Source organism: Manis pentadactyla, chromosome 9 (assembly GCF_030020395.1).
Source record: "Manis pentadactyla isolate mManPen7 chromosome 9, mManPen7.hap1, whole genome shotgun sequence".
Taxonomy (NCBI): Eukaryota; Metazoa; Chordata; class Mammalia; order Pholidota; family Manidae; genus Manis; species Manis pentadactyla.
In genome coordinates this window covers 123,344,568-123,363,725 of record NC_080027.1, presented here as the reverse complement: position 1 = coordinate 123,363,725, position 19,158 = coordinate 123,344,568, and the positions used below count along the sequence as shown (strand labels likewise).

Sequence of the window (19,158 nt, the reverse complement as noted above, 5' to 3'; positions counted from 1 at the left end):
CGCTGATCCCATGCAGCTCCAATTCTGACACTCAAAGCCTGGCTCTGCCACTTGCTGGCTGCACGACCTAAGGCAAGCCGCTGGACCCCTCCAAGTCTCAGTTATAAAGTCGCCGCAGTCCCTCAGTCGGCACCTGCCAAGCGATGGTAGCGTGCAGAGGAGGAAAAGGGCTCTGGGCTCACAGAAGAAAGACGCCCTATAAATGCGAGGTATCACTGCCTTAAAGAGTTCCTGCCACACCTAGGAAGGAGGAGGCAGGCTCCCGTCAGGCTCTGCAAGGCCACCTGGAGAAAGGATAAGGCAAGCCACAAACCAAGCCAGAAAGCACAAGATCTCCAGGCGTTGGGCCCCCTGTGCAGACAGCCAGGGGCGCCTGCAGCTCCATCCAAGGGAAATGAGAAATGATGTCAAGGAAGAGCAGGAAGAAGGGGAGGAAGGGACAGGGCGGTGAGGTGTGCTCTGGCCCTAGGATTTGTACTTGTGGGTTTCTGGGATTTCTCTAACCATCCAGGGCTTGGCCCCAAAGCAGGGAGGCTTGGAGGAGCAGGCAACTCACACTGGAGGGCTCCTGTGCCTCCAGCTCCCAGGGGGAAAGCTGGGGCTGCAGGGAAGTCCACAAGGGGCTAGGGCTCAAACCGGGTCCGCAAGAGTTCCCTGCCTCTCCTAAGTATAACAATACTACTATTAATCTCCAACAATTGCATAGCTTTTATTCACATTGACTATTGCTCACTGTAGCTTCACATAACCCAAAGGAAGGAAGCCTTGCGTCACTGTCCCCAGCCCCCAGTCCCCAGCTGATTGGGCGGCAGGGCTCCCAGGACACAGTGAATGATGGGAGGTCATAGATTTCAGGGAAGTGCCAAAGCCTCTCCCCTCCCCGGGCAGCCCAGGGCCGGGCCCCAAGGGGGTGGTGACAGCCCTCCTAGGCCTGGTCCTCTGCAGGGGCCTCCTGGGCCCTGCTCTCCTGCCACTCTGGGGACAGCTCCCTCTTCAGGCCACCGTGATCAAGAGTTAGCAACCCCCTCTGGCTGGGCAAGTGTAGGGGCCGTGGGGGTCAAAGGCAGACTGCTCTATGGCCAGCCTGGGGTCTCGCTGGCAGTAAGTTCCCTTAAAATTTTAAGAAATGTCCACTCATCTCGCTCCTGATAGACAGTGACTTATTAATCAACTACTCAAAATCATGAGGTCCCTCCGAGGTTGTGAGTTCTGAGGAGGTCCAGCCTTGGGCCATTTCTCCCCAGGTCTTGAACACAAAAGGCCAAAGGTCATAGGATGCTGGCTGTGGCAGGGGTAGGGAAGGAAGAGAATCCTCTGCCTCCAGAACCTTTCCTGAGATGGGGTGGAGCCAGCAGTATGGACTAGACATGCGCCAGCCCAGGCGGCCAGAAAAGGCTCCCCTGAGGCAAACGCACTTCTGGGCAGGGGAACAAGACAAACAGCATAGCAAACCACCCCCATCTCATGGAGAGAGGAGCCTGGCGGGGCGAGCAACCAGGCGGGTGGAGGCAAGGCCCCCTTTCATCCTGCTCAGTGGAATCCTAAATCTTTGTACTAAGAGAGGGAGTGACTCAAAGACCCTGACTGTCCACACAATTTCTCTAATTATCTATGAAATACAGTTGTGCTCCCAATAAGCTCACAGGATGAGGTCTCTGGGCCCACTATGTAGAATGAGGTCTTGATGAGACCACCTACTAGGACGTGGACGGACCCTTTCCCACTGGACTCTCCTTCCCGTGGCATTGGCCTCTCAAGGGTTAACCTACAGATGTCCCCCTGCTCCCACTCTCATCCAGGCCAGGAAGGCAGGATGGCTGGGGCAGCTGGGAGGGTGGGCATGTTTCACTTGGCCTCAGCTCAGCACGCTAGACAACTCCCCTCAACGTACAGACACCCGGGCTGGGGCCCTGGACCAAGTCCCTCCCTTCCCTCCTCACCAGAGTAAGGCTCCGGAGAAGGCCCCTGCTGGGGAGTGAGGGGGCAGGCCCAGGGAGGCTGTTCTGCAGAAGGTCTGAAGGAGGACCCCCCTCTCCAGGGCACCTTTGAAGCTGCAGCTGTGCCCTTCCCTGCCTCTTCCAGAGCAGCTGGGATGGCAGCTCCAGGAAGACAATGCCAGGACAGTGTTGCCAGTTTTGATGAGCAGAGACAAAAGTGGCATTGGGAGAAAGCTGACAGACAAGGCATCATGCCATCCCCCTCCCCTCTTCCCTCTGGGCAGTAAGGGCTGAGCCCCCAGAGGGAACAGGAAGGCCAGCTGTTCTGAGACACGCAGCGGTGATGGTGGTACCTACGTGATACAGCATATCTGTACCTTCTTTTCAGCCCCGACCCCAATCCCCTGTGGCCTCACTCAGCTGCTTTGATGGCCACAATTCTGTTGGGTCACCTTTAAAAGGTGCCTCTAATGTGTCCTGGGGCAGAAGCCCCTACTTCTGGAGGCAGCCCAAAGTAAGCCTCTCTAGTGTCAAGAGGGGCCTTACGGAGTCCCTGTGTCTGATCCCCCAGCTGGTCCCCTGGGCTACCCCCCTCCTGCCTCCACTCACCAACTCACCTTCATCCCAAGACTTTACCCTAAGCTTGAGCTCCCAGCCTCACCCCCTCAGCCCCTGAAATAGCTCTCAGTGTGCCGCCAGAACCCTCCATCGCCCACCCATCTTCCCTGCTGCGATGTAGTCTTTGGACTGGAGATGAAACACCCTGAGACCCAGCACCCTGACTGAACCATGCCACCCCCGGCCCGTCGTCCTGGAGATGACAGAGTGCCTCTGAATTCGGTCTCCCTGCTCTCTTCCAATGGCAACCTGGCCATGCCACGGCCCACATGCTTTCGGTGTATCTCTGCTGCCTAAAGGATAGAGGTTAAGCTTCTCAGCACAAAATGCAAGGCCTTTCATAATCAGCCCCACTTAATTTGTCCAATATGATCCTTTACTACCACACTACAATTAGAAGCATAGATTTCCCAGAAGTGTTACAAGTCATTTTTGCCAGAGGAATTCAGTGGAAGGGCAGGTCTCTTCTGGCTGAGGCCACCAGGCTAGACTCCATGTGAGGAGAGTGTGTGTGTGTGTGTGTGTGTGTGTGTGTGTGTGTGTGTGTGTGCGTGAGGTGGGGATACTCAGAACCATGCACTGGATCAGCCTGAATGTGGCTCTGCCCTCTTCCTCCCTATTTCACCCCACCATGGGCTTGTAAGCATAAAAGGCATAAATTTGCAATTCCCCATGGACACAGGAAATGCTTTCTGCACTTGAAGATTTGTTAAACTCCAGGCATCCAGGAGCAGAATCAGACTGGAACAGAATCACAGGAGCTGGTGGCTGCCTGAGACAAGCCCCCCGCTAGTGCTGGACCAGACTGACGAAGAGAGGGGGTCTAAGAGACCTTCTCCGCGGCTCCTGGCAGGGCGGCTTGCTGGGGGGAGGCCATTCCAGCTCCCCCGGGCCCTGCCCCTCTACCAAAGCACTCGCACTAGTGGGGAAGAAGACCTTGAAGGCAGGAGGAAAGAACTCTAAGAAACTCACGCCTTTCTGGGCTCCCAGACTTTTCAGTTTGGACCTTTGGAGGGAAGGTTATAAGAAGAATTAGAAAAAAAAAAATCTAGCCTCCTCTGCCTTCTGTGATTCTGGCAGCTCAGTGCTATATATCAGTGGCCAGGCAGGGGAGTGAGAGGTGGAGCAGAGCTCGGAATGAAGGGGCCAGAGACCGGAGCAGACTGGGGGACGCCTATGCTAGCCAGCTCCTCCCCTCCAGGCAGCACCTCGAGCCGGAGAACACCGAGGCCAGAGCCAAAGCTACTAGTAAGAGGGAAGGGGCATCAGGGGAGGAGAGTCATAAATTTTCGCTGTCCCCAGTTCTACCAAGAAACCCCCCTCCCAGCACTGCAGCCGCCTTGCTGGCCCATCAGAAGGCACCCGGGGAAACATCCCCGCCACACAGGCGTCCTGAACGCGGTCCTTGTGTGGGAGCAGACAGACCAAAAGGTAGGCCCGGAGCCGGGAGGTGAAGGGAGCAGGAGGAGGAAAAATGAGAACTAATGAGCTTTTGTTGAATTAATTTCCAAAGAGCAAACAAAAGCAATTATGTGGGAGGGTAGACTCTCCAGGCTCAGCTGCTCTGGGGGAAGCCGCCTGGGTGCCTGGGGACCTGGCTGTCTGCACTGTGATTACAAAGGTGGGAGGCGGCTCACTGGAGGGGAGTCCAGGGGAAATGACCCCCTGCGTGCTCCAGGGGGAGGCGGCAGTGATTGGGAAGCACGTACCAGAGTGATTACATGTGTCTGTGAACAACACACGCACCCAAAGACATTTGCCAAGCAGCTCCGTCAACTGCAGCAGGAGCTGCAGAGGGACCTGAATGCGCGGAGGGCTTGTCAGATGCTTCAGGAGAGAAGTCAGTCACAAAGGTGACAGGGAGCAAATGCCAGCTCTACATTTGGGCTGCTTTGCCTGTCTTATTTCTTTTCATCCAAACAACCCGACGAGGTAAACAGTAATCGTCCATGGTTTCTGGATGAAGAAACTGAAGTTTCAAGTGGTTACGTGTACAAGAGAGAACACTTGCCCCAAGTTTCCAAAGACCTAGGTTTGAATCATGGCTCTACAAGATTCTAACCATGTGACCCAACCATGTCACCTTGGACATATGAATTACCATCTCTGAATCTCAGCTGCGCTGATAAAGATACTACTACATACTTCCCAGGTTGTTGTAAAAATTAAATGAGATCATTTAAGTAAAGTTCCTCGCTGGAGCTGACGAGTGCACCTACTAAGTGTTCAACATATAAGTTGTCCTCTTCCCTGCCCCAGCTTTCATTAAGATAACTTTGCTCATTCATTCAACAGACAGAAGAGTATCCAATCTATGAAATAGGGGAAGGGAGCAGAATGCATGGAAGCCCGTTTACATGCCATGGACTTTCCTCGGTCTTTGGAGTCTGACGTGGATATTAACAAGAAGAACCAGACCGAGTACCTGCCTTTGGCAGGGGTTTACAACCAGCCAGCCAAGCCCTTAAATAACCGAATGCCGTAAAGTGTGATAAGGGCTGTAGGAGGAGGGCAGACAGACACAGAGCCTTGGGAGTTTAGCAAGGGGAGGGAGGGGAGATGCAAGAAGGGAGATAAGACTGTGGGGCCACCAGGAAGCTTCTGAGAAGAAATCACAAGACTTCTGAGCTGAGGACAGGCAGGATTTGGAGTGGAAATGAAGGGGTGGGGTATGAGAGCGGCTTGCCCCCTCTAAGGCAGCTGCTGAGAGGGTTCATAGGTGCTCATCAATACAGGCTTCCCTCTTTGAGGGGGAGGATCAAAGCGGTGCGAAATCTCTGCCACCCCTCCCACTGAGAGATGGGATCTGTTCCCTCCCGCCTTGCATCTTGGTGGGCCTGGGACTCGGTTTGACAGCAGAATGCAGTAGAAGTGACCCTGTATGACTTCTGGGGTGAGGGCCTAAGAAACCTTAGGGTTTCAACTTGGGTCTCCTGGAATACTCTCTCCTGGACAGGCCCTCTCGGAGGCATTTGCTGGGAGAGGCCCTGGCCACGTACAGAGGCCACTGTGCATGCTCAGGGTGATGCCCCGGCTGGAGCCCCCAATGACAGCCATGCGAGGAGCCAGCCTGGCTGTCCGGCCGTCAGATGACCGCAGGGGCTGGAGACCATCCCGGCAAGTGCCCTGCAGGGCCCGGGCAACGCAGAGAACCCTGAAGGGTAACAAAACAGTGTCGTTAGAAGCCGCTGCACTTTGGGTGGCCTATTATGCTGCCACAGATAAGCAGAGCGCAGTCTCCATTGCACTCACTGCTTGTTATAGGGGATTTGGAGCAAGGATCATCCTAGAAGTGGATCATTCTAGAAAACGAGGTGAGAAGAGGAGCTGTGCACTGGGAGAGGGAGGGGGAAATCAGGTAAGCCTCCCAGGGGCCTCCAGCTGCCCTCCCGGCTCGGTGCCTCCCCACATGACGCCACATCAATGTAGCTCATGATTCAATTTACCCACTGGGAAATAACTGGGGGGAAAATCAGTAACATATAAAGATGTTTATAGCAGAGCTATTCATAACAGCAACAAATTGGAAACAACTCAAATTCCCAGTAAGAAGAGAAAAGCAATACAGTAATGGAGTCACATGACAGAATTATTTATAGCTATTTAAAAAGACAAACTTAGGAACCATTGTCATACCTGGAAGTGTTTGTATAAATAAACGTGGAGCAAAAAAAAAAATAATGGGCAGCACAGGACAATAGCTACAGGCTAATTACAACTATGTAAAAACAGTCACAAAGATAAGGACCCACAGAACAAGACTCATGGTTCAGGATTCACTGGCCCTTTTCTTAGGCAAAGTTGACGAAGCCCTGCTTTCTAAAAGAGCACCGGTTCAACTCACAGATCCTAAAAATGGGGTCATGACTGCATGGGAATGAGGAGGTAATATCTTGGACGATGGGAACCTGCTCTCTGTCACCCAGGAAATGTGGGTAAAACCCCAGGCGGGGGCTCGGGGAGGTGGGCTGGATGACAAGGATGAGTGAGCAGGGCTGTGGCTCGCCTCTGCAGGGTAGCCGCGTGTTAGGAAACAAACCCTCCGTGTTTGCTGACACAGTGCAAGGAGGAGGACTCACACAAAAGCCACCCATTATCCCATAATTATTGTCTCTCTCGTGCCTGCAATTAACGGCTGTCTGAGAGGCGGCTGCCGGGGTAAATAAATGTTCGCCCGCATTAGAGTCAATCAGCCAGCTGAAGCGCCAATTAACAAGCCCACTGCAGAGACGCTCCTGGTACCCAGCAGCAACCGCGGGGAGGAAGGGCACAGGAAAGATAACCGATCTTGGACACACTCCTACCGCAGAAGCAGGGAAGGGCTGTTTAGAATGACGTGCTGAGCCCCAGGGTAAAAGCCAGTCTTGCCCCCGATGAGTCAAGCTGGGCAAGCAGGTGCTCTGACCCCCAAAGCCAAGTCAGAGGGGTCTGTCTCTGCAATCATGTGTTGGAGCTGCCGCGGCTCAAGCATGGAGCAACACTCTGCCTGTGGGAGACTGTGAAGGGAAGAGATGCAAGAGAAGGCCTCGGAGGCACAGACGGCCCCCTGAGATGGGGAGGACAGAAACAGAAGACAAAGAGAGGAATCAGGCAGGGAGCCACCCTGACTGACTTAGGCTGAAACTGACAGACACTGGCCTTTGGCTATTTTTCTTAAGCAGCAAGCTCAGAAACAGGAAAACAGCTAAAGTCAGAGAAGATTCTTTTGTCCAGAGAAGAGCAAGTGGCCCATAGGAGGCATCCCAAGCCTGCAATTAATACCGGAGATCTGGGAAGACAAGGGTGCCCTGCCGTCCTCCATGGCACAGCCACACCCTGGCCATGTGCTACACCAGCCAGCCAGGCCCTCTCTCCTGCCACGGACCTCAGCCTGCAGAGCTCAGGCTACCAGAGGCCCCAGAAGATGCCTACCAGGCTGACAGGGAGCATCTGAGATCAGAGAGGGAGATCATGCATATTAGCGATGATCTGGCCCATGGTTCTCAATCCTGGCTTCACACTGGAATGACCCCAAAACAAAAGACTTTGCAAAAATACTAATGCCTGAGTACCACCACGGACCAACTAAATCAGGATCTCAGTGGGGAGGGGCGGGGTTGCCTAGGCACATTTCTTTAAGGTACCCCAGGGGATGCTGATGAGTACTCCCATTTCCTCCATCACAGATGAAGAAGCCGGTGTCTGAGGCAGTAATACCTTGCCAAAGGTGGCAGGCAGCAGCGGGAGGAGCTAGAACAGGAACTAGCTCCTGGCCGCCTGAGCCTCCGCAGTGGTCTGCTGGCAATCCTGCTGGGCTCCACTTTCTCATCCATGATTTGCATAAATGCTCAGAAGGCAAGGCTACCAGATTTGCTACCGACAAAGCCAGGAGGGACGGCTGACGCTCTCATGGCAGAATCAGGATTCCATATACTGAAACAGTGGCCAGACATTAACAAAATGAAATATATCAGAGATGTAAAACCCTACATGTAACATTTAAAAGAGTCTAATTGTACATATAGTCCAAAGGTTGGTAATACGCTAAGAGCATGCTACTAATAAAAAGGGAAAATGCAAATACAAACTATGTATTTTTAAATAATTTTATTGTATAAAAACCTTACTATTGGCATTCCAAGAGGCAAACAGGGAATGTGGGCAGTCTCTGATCAAATATCCTAGAAATAGTTTTATGTCTATCCCCAGGAGCCTGGTCAGCAAAACTGATTTTAAGATCTTGGGAGATAGGATTCTTCCCCTCTCGCCTTTATTCCTACCCCAAATTGAATAATGAAGAGCAGTCTTCCCAAATTTTAATGTCCATATGACTCACCTGGGGGTGTTTCTTGTTAAAACACATCTGATTACGTAGGTGGGGTGTGAAGCCAGAGACACTGCATTTCTAATAAGCTCCTGGGTAATGTAGATGCAGCTGGCCCAGGGAGAGCACGCGTTCAGAGGGTCTCCAAGGTCTACCTAGAAAGCAGGCACTCTGCATATTCCTGGGGCACCTGTGTCCCTTCCTCTACAGCCCAGGAACTGCCAGGAGTGGAGGTGAGGAAGGTCCAAACAGTACACGCTCAACTCACTTGATAAGCAAGTGGGTCCGATGAGCAGAGAAAGGTAAAACAGACCCGCTGTCAGAGACAAGATGCACAGGGAGGGGCGTTTTACCTCCAGCCAGTGTGGGTCAAGAGATTTTCCAGAGAGAACCCCAGATGCAGGATGGCATTATAAAAAGCACCCAGCTACATCAATGCGAGTTCGTGTGTGTGCAACCAAGGTGAAGGGATGCTCCAGGCCCCCTTTGACACTGACTCAGATCATCTCTCTTACGTAGGAGAGCGGTGAGCTAAATCTAACAGCTGTCCCTGGGAAAATAACCTGAGGATTTCAGTACAGCTCAATTTAAACACCAGTGATTTGCAAACTTAGTCTGACAGAATGGAACTAGATTGTCGAGCAGAGGGCATCAGAGTCCCACCGACTAGACCACATCTGGAGTACTGTGTTCAGTTCTGGACAGCTTATTTTAAGAAAGGATGAGAGTTGCCACATGCTGAGTGGTGCTGAACCGCCGAGCACTGTTCTGAGCTTTTGATGTGTGTTAATTCGCTTACACTCTCAATAATTTTACCAGGTAGGTACCATCATGACTCACATTTTATAGATGGGGACACTGAGCCTCAGAGAGGTTAAGGACTGTTACTGCTGATGAGTGTGAAGCCAGGTGCAAACCCAGGCAGACGGGCCTCAGAGCCTGTATTTTTCCCACTGTGTCATATTGTCACTCAATTGTCATATTGTCTGACTCTTGAAGCAACGACAAACAAGTAGGTCTGGGAAAGTATGGCCAGGATGTCAAACTGGGACCAAAAGGTGGATAGAAACAGAAAAGCTCAAATTCAACCTTAAGGAAGGATGTGACATGGAGCTGTCCAACAACGGAAAAAAGCTGCTCACAGAGCAACAGCCCATTATGGGGGATTCCGGGTGCGGGCGATCACATGTCTGGCACATTGGCAAAGGTGACTGGTACTTGGGAAGAGGCTTAAGCCACATGAAAGGTTGCTTCCAAGGCTGAGACTCAAGGTCCCTCTCCTGTCTTGGTCTCTCCGTCTGGCAAAAAAGACTGTGACACCTGAGCACATGTTTATCAGGCACTACATTTAGCCCGGACTTGCCCACTGATCCTGGTGTGTGTGATGGACAGAAAGTGACAGCAATGCTCAGACTACAACTTGCCCAGGATGGCTAATAAATTGAGCCAAAGGGAGGATTGTGGGAAATATGCAAATGAACTCCTGCTGACACCTCCTTCCTCTGACCTGTTATGTCATGAGGTTCTTGTGGGAGTAATTAACTCCTTGAAGCTGGTTGAAATAGCTTGCTCCTTCTCAAAGGAATATTAAATATATACAGAAGCATGATAAAAAATACGAACGAGGTTTGGTGTTTCCTACCCAGATTACACTGTGGCCAGCACCTTATCTACATGGCATCTGAGTAACCAAACTGTGTGACAAAGCCACACGTCCAAAGAGTAAGGCAGAGAAGAAAGGACAAGATAGCATCCAACTCCACCCTGCAAATCCTTCAGCCAACAACTGGGAGATAGTGATCCTGACTTTGAGCCAGAGGTGGAGAAATAATCTGAAATCTCAGCCCACAAGAGGATTTGGGCGGAGAGCAGCTTCCTATCTCACCCTCTTGCATGTTGCCCCATCTCCAAGCATAACACCCAGAGAGGGCGGAAGAAGGTATGAGTGAGCACCAGCTATTTCAAGGCTTTATGCTAATTACTGTGGGGAGATGCAAATTTATGAGAGAGAAGGACATATGTGAATGGAAATATTTCAAACTATTTCTAACTGGCTGTTCCAGACAATAAAAGGACATGTATTAAAAGATAACCAGTTACATGTTGATGACATGTTCCTGGTTCCCGTAATGGCAGATTGGGAAGATGCTGGGCCTGATCGGGATGCTTTCCACCGGCAGTAAAGTCTGTGCTGGGGTCTGGGCCCTGAGTCGCACGCACCCCCTGACACACTCTTCCTCCAGAGGAGCCGACCTGTCCGAAGGTGAGCGAGCCAGGCCCCGCCCTGCTGACCCAGGCGGCCTTCCCCAGACAGAGGCCTCACCCCCCAAGGTCCCCACCCCCACCCCCCATGAGGAACACTCTCCATCCCAGCCGCGCTGGGCTCCCAGAGGTCTTGGTGTCACCCTCTTGGTCCTGCGATCTGCCCCCCCGAGGCCAGTCTGCCGGAATCCGACGGGGCTCTCCGACCTCATGGGCTGTCACTGCCCCCTGTGGCAGGTGCCCCACGCAAGTCACTGGAGAAAGCCCTCCTTTCTCTGCTGAAGCACTCGGCCCTAATGAGGGACTGGAGGCACTCGGGACCATCAGTGTACCTAACTTCCCCCGTCACTGTCCACACTCACAGCTACGAGGACATGCGTGCGCGCGCACACACACACACACACACACACAGTGACCACAGTAATAGTGATATCAGAGAGGAGAAATGGAAGGGAGCACAGGGAAAAGGAGAGAGTGAGTTAGGCTGCACCAGAGGGTTAAGTGGGTTTAAATGAGGACACTGGGTTTCTAGAGGCAGAAAAGGCCTGCATACAAAGGAGGGTAAGATGAGCCCCCTCCTCCGGGAGGTCGTGTGTGGCAGGAGGGAGCTGCAAGGACCACTGGATGTGGTCTCTGACTCTCCCTCCAGCCCCACTCCGCCCCCGCAGCTTTGTGACTTCCCGCATGGCCAGCGGGGGCCCCTTGATCAGACCAAGGGCGGCTGACCTCCCCACATGCACGTGAGCCTGCAAGTCACACGTGCACACACTCTCCTCCCCAGGGGGGTAGCACCCACCGCCTGCCTCTCCCAGGACGGGGGTCTGGGCACCTGGGGAGAGGAGGCCAGCTGGGCAGCCCTAGGCTACCACACATAAGCTGTGACCACTGGGGCTATCTCAACAAAGGGGTGCCACATCCTCCTCCTCCTCCCCTCGCCCCCATTTCCATGCTCTCACTGGTTGATAGGCCTATATTCAAACTCAGGTCACAGGGGTAGGGAGCAGGTTTGGGCAGGAAACATGGAACCGTGTGTAAATTCTACTTGATTCCTCCCCCACCTCTCAATGTGGTCTTGAGTAAGTGGCACATCATCTCAAAAATACACACTCTTTATAGGTGAAAAGAGGTCGTCAAAAGTCAGCCCAGACCAGCTGGAGGGAGCACAGGATACACTCTACTGGTTACATGCAGAATACAGGGTGCAGGGATAAGGGGTCTCCCGGGGAAAACACTCCTGCAACTTCACAGAGCGGATGCGCTCAGCTGCAGGCACCATATCCCCGTAGGCTCCTGGTACCGCTTCTCCCTATTGGAAACCCACCTCCCCAGCCTCAGACAGAAGCGGCCACCCCATTCGAGTCCCAGCAGAATTCCTTGTCACACAGCTGCCACCCTGGCCTGACCTGGTACAAAGACTCCAAGAGCCTGAAATCTGGAACCTGGACAAAACAGTGCAGACCGCTGTTATTTCCAGGTGGGAAGTGTTAACGTTAAAGTCAGTGGGTGCTGAGTAATTAACAGTAAGTCCAGAGAGACCAGGATACAGCTGGGCTCTAAGCACCCCGTCCCGTCTCCTCCTGGGGCCACAGGCCCCACCGTGTTGCTCCCCCACCCTCCCTGCAGCACACGGCAGGTCAGGCAGCTTTTCGTGCCCTTGTCCCATATAGGAGTTAAAAGGAAATACACCCAAATGAAAGAGAAATGCCTCTGGGTCTCGCCAACCTTCTGTTTGCAAGGGCAAAGTCCGCAGCGCGAAGGGAGGCGCCCGTCTGCGGAGTCACCCCCTCTCTCAGCACGCAAACAGGAAAACCAGGTCCTGAGGCTGGAAAAGAGGCTGAGTTCTCAACAGCGTGGTCGAAAATGGAAGCGCCGAGCAGTATGAATTCCTTCACACGCTCCTAGTTCCTGTTCCAGGACTTACCTTCGTTTATCACAATAAATATTTATAGGATTATCTTTCCCTGGGTCTCCCAGAGCCACGCATGCCCCTGCCCCGGCCACTCCTGACCCCACCGCCTGGTACTAAGCCCTCCCCCAGCTAAGCCTACATGTCAGTTAAGTACACACTTAGCAGGCCTCTTGCAGACTATCATTTCCACTGTCTTAAGGGAGACAGACAATTAAAAACTCATTTCTTGGGGCACTAGCTTAAGGCTTTCCCGTCTGAAAACTTCCCAGAAGCCTAAGGCCTTCAGGTGTGGCCCCAGGACCCTCTCCTCACAGTCCACTCAGCCTCCCTCAGCAACCAGAAGAGCTGGTTGGTTCAGAGGGTTAGCTTCTGTGCACCCCTCTCCTTTCCGGTTCACCCCCTCACAAACACTGGGGGACACCCAGACTGCTCCAGGCTCAGCCTTGGCCTTCCCCAACTCTCCTCAGCACCCAAACTCTCGGACCCCTGTGACAACAGACAAGAGGCAGTGAGTTCTGGACTCAGCTCCAGGTCCCCAGTTTTGAGGTGGCTGGGACAGATCAATTTGGATCTTTAGATCCCGCTGTAAGAAGGATCCTTTAGTTCTCCTCACAGCAGGATTAAACCAGGCAACAGACTGAGCACACACAGCACGCGGCATGAACCCAAGAAACACTGGTCCCAGCTCGACCCTTGGCTCTACAGCCCTGGGGCTTGTGTGACTTCTCACCGGCCACCTCACAGTCCAGAATCGTGAGGATCCAACCAGATATCATTACATGTGAGAAGTGGGAGAAGCCTGAGGTCCGTGCACCCCTGGGGAGGCTGAACTGGTATTCTCTCCAAGTGTTTCTCACACTGAAGGCACTGCCCATCGATAGGTGTGAAATCAAGTTGAAGGGTCAAGACAACATTTTTAAAAAAAAACAGATTAGGCCAGATCCACTGGACTGTGAGGGGAAGCTAGCGTGCACCACGCGCAGGCAGGACACGGCACGTGTGTTTGCTGGGATGTGATGAGGAACGTAGTCTACTGGTGACAGTAAAAAGTTTCAATTAGGTCTCACTCTGAAAACTTTCTGGCAGACTTTCCCACCGGCAGGAACTTGCTTCCTGCCCTCAGCAGACTGGATGGTAAATTTGGTGAGGGTGAGAGCTCTGGGTTCTCAAGAATTCCTGCCTTCCCACCTCGTCTCCTGCCACAGGGCTAGGCTAAGACCAGGGTGAGCCTCGGGTCCGAGCTGCTCACAGGCTGTTGAGCATCCACTGAATGCAAAACCAGCCCGGGAGGCATGGAGGGAGCTGCTGTTCACAGTTCCAGGCGGTCATGAACAGTGTCCCTGGAGGTCCACGGTAGCCCCTCCCTGTTACAGATGAGGAAACTGGAGCTCAAAGAGGTTATGCTGTCCAGGGGCTGGAGGACCAAGATTGAGGTCTGGGTTTGGACAGTCCGTGGCCTCCCCTGTGGACCTCGCTGCCTTTGTCACTGCCCGGGAGATCCTGCAACACCCTGTCAAATCTTCCAAACATCCCGCATGACCAAAGTGACCAAAGACCACAAAGCACACACACACACACACACACTCTCTGCAGGAAACAGCACAACATCCTTTCCTACCTGCCTTTCTCTGGCTTTCCGAATCCTATGAGGGAGACAGCAGAGGGCTGTGCTGGGGACATCTGGGATTTGTCTTCCTCTTGGTCCCGCCCTTGTCCTTCTCTGCCTCTTTTGAGGCTGATTCCCCCCAGCTCACCACCCCCTCCCCCAACACCAGCTAACTGGTTACCGGGGCAACCCAGCTGGGAGGCTGCCAGTTGCCACGGCAACCCAGCATGGCCGCCAGGCTGCCTTGCTTAGGAAGGTCAGGGGACCAGCCAGGCGACAGAGCTACTGGGATGTGGCCGGCAGACCGGCCCAGGCCAGGGGCCTACGTGCCTGAGGGAATTAAGTTCCTGCTGTCAGGACACCACTTCTCAGCTTCCCTTGAGGCAGGTTCCCCCAACTTGGGGCAGGAGCCGCAAGGTGACATCCCCAGTTCTGCAGCCCAAGCCTGGTCCCCCCACAGTTTTCAGTGGAGTTCTGGTCCCCTTGCCTTGAGGAGGGTTTCTCAGACGGAGCAGCGATCAGCTGCCACTCAACCTAACCCGGGCCTCCCTCACCCTCCTCCCTTTCTGAGCATATCTGGGAGTCAACACGCAGGCAACATGTGCGTGTCTGCACGCAGACATAGTCCCTCCGTAAAATACACTGGTAATAATAACAAAGAAGAGCTAATTTTTCTAGCACTTACTATGTGCCAAGCATATCCTAGGGGCCTTGTGCGATGTCTCCACTGATCCATCCAAGAAACTTACCATCCTTGCTTTGCCAGAGCAATTGAGATTTGGAGGTTGAGGAACTTGTTCAAGGTCATGCAGGTGTTAACCAGCAGAGCTACGAAGGTATATGGATCAGCTTCTGAAATTCCTCCAGCCCCTGGCTCCTGCCCATCCCCCACCAAGGAGTCACCTGGCCTGGTTTCAAGGGGATAAATTTAATGTTTATCAAAAGATTATTGAGTACCAAATGTTTTATTCATAGTATTTTATTGCATTTTGTCCTTACCTCTGTAAAGGAGGCTTTAGACCTTTTGAAATCTGGACTGCTAAGAAGCTGATGAGATCTAGCTGAAGGCCCCTTCCTCAGAGAATCCTTCCCTGGCTCTCCCAGGAGGGTCTATCCCTTCCTTTCTTAGCCGCCAACCTATGTAGCATAATGTCTTTATCATATACAGGACAATTATTTGTTCACACATCTGCTGCCTTACTAGACTGTGAATTTTAAAAATTCATTTCTGCAACCTAGTACCTGCCTGGTACATAATAAGCATAGAATATATTTGCTAAAGAAAATGGTGGGGCCAGGTTCCAAGCCCTATTCATCTGACTCTCAATCCCATGTTTTCTCTACCACATTACCCTGTCTCACCCATTCATTCACTCAGTCATAAAGCAGTTATCAAACAACTGCTCTGTGTCTGGCTCTGTGTGAATCATCACAAAGACAAACAAAACCACCTCTTGCCTTGAAGCAGCTCAGCCTAGTGGAGAATGAGGCAAGACCGAGGAGGACAGCCTTCAAACCCTGCCATCAGAGGCTTCCTCATGACTGTTTCCTTGGCCAAACTCCCTCCCATCCAAGCTCCATATACCGAACCACCACACGCTGAGCACCTACTACGGGCTAATGCCTTCAGTTCACCTCTGGTTTGGGGGGAATGGGCAGGATGAGAAGACAGTGGAGTCAGGCCTTCCCAGACAGCATGAGGAGGGGCTGAGATGGTACAGGCGGCCAGGATATTTGTATAACTCTGAAGGGCTTTCACATCTGATGTGACAAAGCTGTGTTGTGTTGCACAGATCTACATCCACACCCACTTCCTACATCACCTCATTTGAACCTCAGTGATGCAGGCAGGGCAGGAACTATCACTCCCATTTTTGAGATGAGGAAGCTGAGGTGCAGAAGGGGAACAGCACTGGATTAGGGGGGACCTGGGCTCTAGAGCTCACTCGTGAGTCTAAGAAGTCTAACTTCCCTCCGTCGGCACACTCCAGCCCACCTCACCAGAAGCAGGTTTTCCTTCTGCAACTACCACCAGTTCCCTGGGGAGGCCGCCACAATTTCAGGCCAGGTGAGCAGGCTTGCCTTCAGTCTCTGCATAGCCCGCTGATGCTAAGGAGGACCCAGGAACCAAGAAAACCAGAAAAATGACCTCACCACCAAAGGCCAGGCTGAATTTAACAGGCTAATTGCAAACATTAGGCTTATTAAAAGCAAATCAGCACCTGCAATTAGATTCAGGCTCTGAGGTCACCAAGAGCCAGGCTGGTGGGCGTGGCAAAGCCAGAGCTCAGAAGGAGCCTCACTCCCCTCCCCTCCCTGTGGAGGGGGTCCCAGGCCCTGCAGGAGTGAAGCCTCAGCATCCATGCATGTTTATCAGATCAGCACTGCCCAGCCCTACCGCCCGAATTCACACAATAAGGACCAACCCTTCATAGAGAATAAGTAAGTTACCTGGGGAGGGCTGGACTGTCAGAATATCTGCCCTAAACACATTTCCTACTGACCCACCTTGACCCCTGCCTGACCTTTGAGTTAAAGCCTTGCCTTCTGATATACACTGTTCAAATGCACACATCTAATAAGAACCAACATTGGTATAACCATTTGCCATTTACAAAGCATTTCCATATATGTTACTCTTCCAGCTATTAACTAGGTAAGTGGGTAATGATACCAACCCCATTTTTCAGACCAGGAAACAAAAGCTCAGAGACATTGATTTGCTATACGTCATACAGCTGCTAACCTGGACCACAATTTGAACCTATGCCTTCAAATTCCAGATGGGCATTCTTTCCACAACCCCGACAGGCAGTGTACCAACTTTATCTTATTAACACATGGACCAGAATTAGTAAATCAGATCAGCTACTGTTCCTTGGAAACTGCAGAGTGCTCAGAGGAATGGGTATGTTTTGACAAGGAAGGATCAAGAAATGATGTGTGCATGGCAGAGGGACGGGGAGGCAGGGGACTGGGCGACTGGAGGAGGGGACTCCAGTAAACTGCCTGTTAGCCAGAAGATACTAGAAGAGCCAAATTCCCTTCATCCAGGCACCTGCCAGAGGAAGCCCCCAGAAGTGAGACCCTCCAGGGGATCATCCTGGGAATGGGGTGTGCGTCCTCATGCTCTGTGCTGGAGGGATCCCACTGGATGGGAGGCACCAGCAAAGTCAGAGAAAGTGAGCAGGGCCGCTGGAGGAACAGGGGCTCTTGGCCTCAAGCAAGGAGACCTGGGAGGCTTGGAAGGAGCGAGATCACCATACTGCCTTCAGATATCTGTTTCCCATGCAAATCAACCACAGTAAGATAATGATGACAAACACATTTATCACTTACTCTGCTCAGCACGATTCTGTGCACTTTACGTATATGACCTCATTGACCTTCACAAGATGCCTAGGAGATAGATGACATGATTTTCATTTTACAGATGGAGAAACTGAAGCACAGAAAGATTAAATCACTGTCAAGGTCATATCACTGGCAGAGCACAGTAACTGGCAGAGCCCACATTCAACCCAAGTTTCACCCAAAACTGTGATCTTGACAACTGCACTAAATTGCCTTTTAAAGAAAAGCCAAAGGCTGGAACAAATGACAACAGCTGGACTATTCACATTTAATAAGCTTCTTTTAAAAGATTTAAATCTCACTACTAATCAACCTAATGGATTAAAACAATGAAAATAAAGATGAATTAAAACAACAAAAAAGCTATAATATTCAATGCTGATGCTCATGTGACAAAATTCATTCTCATACATTCCAGCTGCTGGGAATGTAAATTAGTCCTTTCTAACAAGGAATTTGGCAAAATATATCCAATTATTTTTTAAAAACAGAAATTCCACCTCTAGAAATGTAACTGAAGGGAAAAAAATTGTTGATATATTCACAGATTCAGGTATTTATATGTTTAATGTCACACTGTTTATAAAAATGAAAAACTATAAATACCTAGCTTGACATAGGGGTCAGTGAAACAAACAAATAAATAGGTATATAATGAAATACTGAGCAGGCACTTAAAAACAATGTTTTGAAAGAATAATGGAAAAATACTTTCTATTTAAGTGACAAAAATACACACTTGGCCAAATATTTTAACAGTATATATATGTGTCTTTTGATAATAAGATAGTTATATGCCTGTGCATGAATTCAGAAAAACATATACATACCAAAATGTTAAAATTATATATCAAATCTCTGGGAGAATTATGGGTAATTTTGATCTTTTTTTTTTACTTGCTTTTCTACATTTTTGAATGACCATGTATTACTTTTATACTCCCATAATAGTAATTTTTTAACTCTATACCCTTCATCACATTAATTCTATGTTTTGGGATTTATCCTAAGGAAATAATCCAAAATAAATAGAAGGCTTATGCACAAAAACGTTCATGTTGTGTTACTTGTAAAAGGAAAATAAGGGTAACAACCTAAATGTCCAATACAAAAAATGGTTACATAAAAAACATTATGTCTACACACTGACAATTATATGTTATTTTAATATGAAGAAAACCATCTTTATCACCATGGGAAAAGAGAGCTGTCTTGCTCTTTGCTGCTTCAAAGAATCAGAACCAAAGGGCAGAACTTGGAAGTAGGCAGGTTGTGATTGAATGTGGAATGTTCTAGCCACGGAGAGGCTGCCTGGTGAGGTAATGAGCTCCCTGCCACTGGAATTACCCAGGCGAGGCTGGTGCTTGCCATCAGGGAGGCTGAGAGGGCTCCTCTGGGCTTAGAGGGAGATTAGCCTGGACGGTCTCTGGGGGTCATCTGGAGTGGTGGGTGCTGAGCAAGAGCTCACCTGGACAGAGCAATTGCCAAGGAAAGGATCCCACTCAGTAGACCCTCGCTCCTCTTCCCCTCTGTGCCCCATTTATTCTAAATGTTTCCTATAAAGTGTGTTCTTTCCTTTCTAAATGTTTTTTCAACTGGTTGGATGGCTTGCCAAAGCTGTCTCACCAATGCACCAGCTCCCAGACTACCTCAGCCCAGAGCTCAGACC

At 51.1% G+C, this 19,158-nt stretch overlaps 1 protein-coding gene across 4 annotated transcripts in view; it reads right to left on the bottom strand.

The window, feature by feature from the left end:
• PLEKHA6 (pleckstrin homology domain containing A6) overlaps positions 1–19,158 on the bottom strand; it is a 130,804-nt gene that overhangs the window by 87,648 nt on the left and 23,998 nt on the right. The window contains exon 1 of one of the 4 annotated variants that reach the window (XM_036909654.2): positions 14,148–14,224. The exons of the other annotated variants lie outside the window; for them this stretch is intronic. Within the exon in view, the coding sequence (XP_036765549.2) occupies positions 14,148–14,209 (62 nt within the window). The 5' untranslated portion in view covers positions 14,210–14,224. Of the gene's footprint in view, positions 1–14,147; positions 14,225–19,158 lie in introns of those variants that run through there. 4 annotated transcript variants of the gene reach the window in all.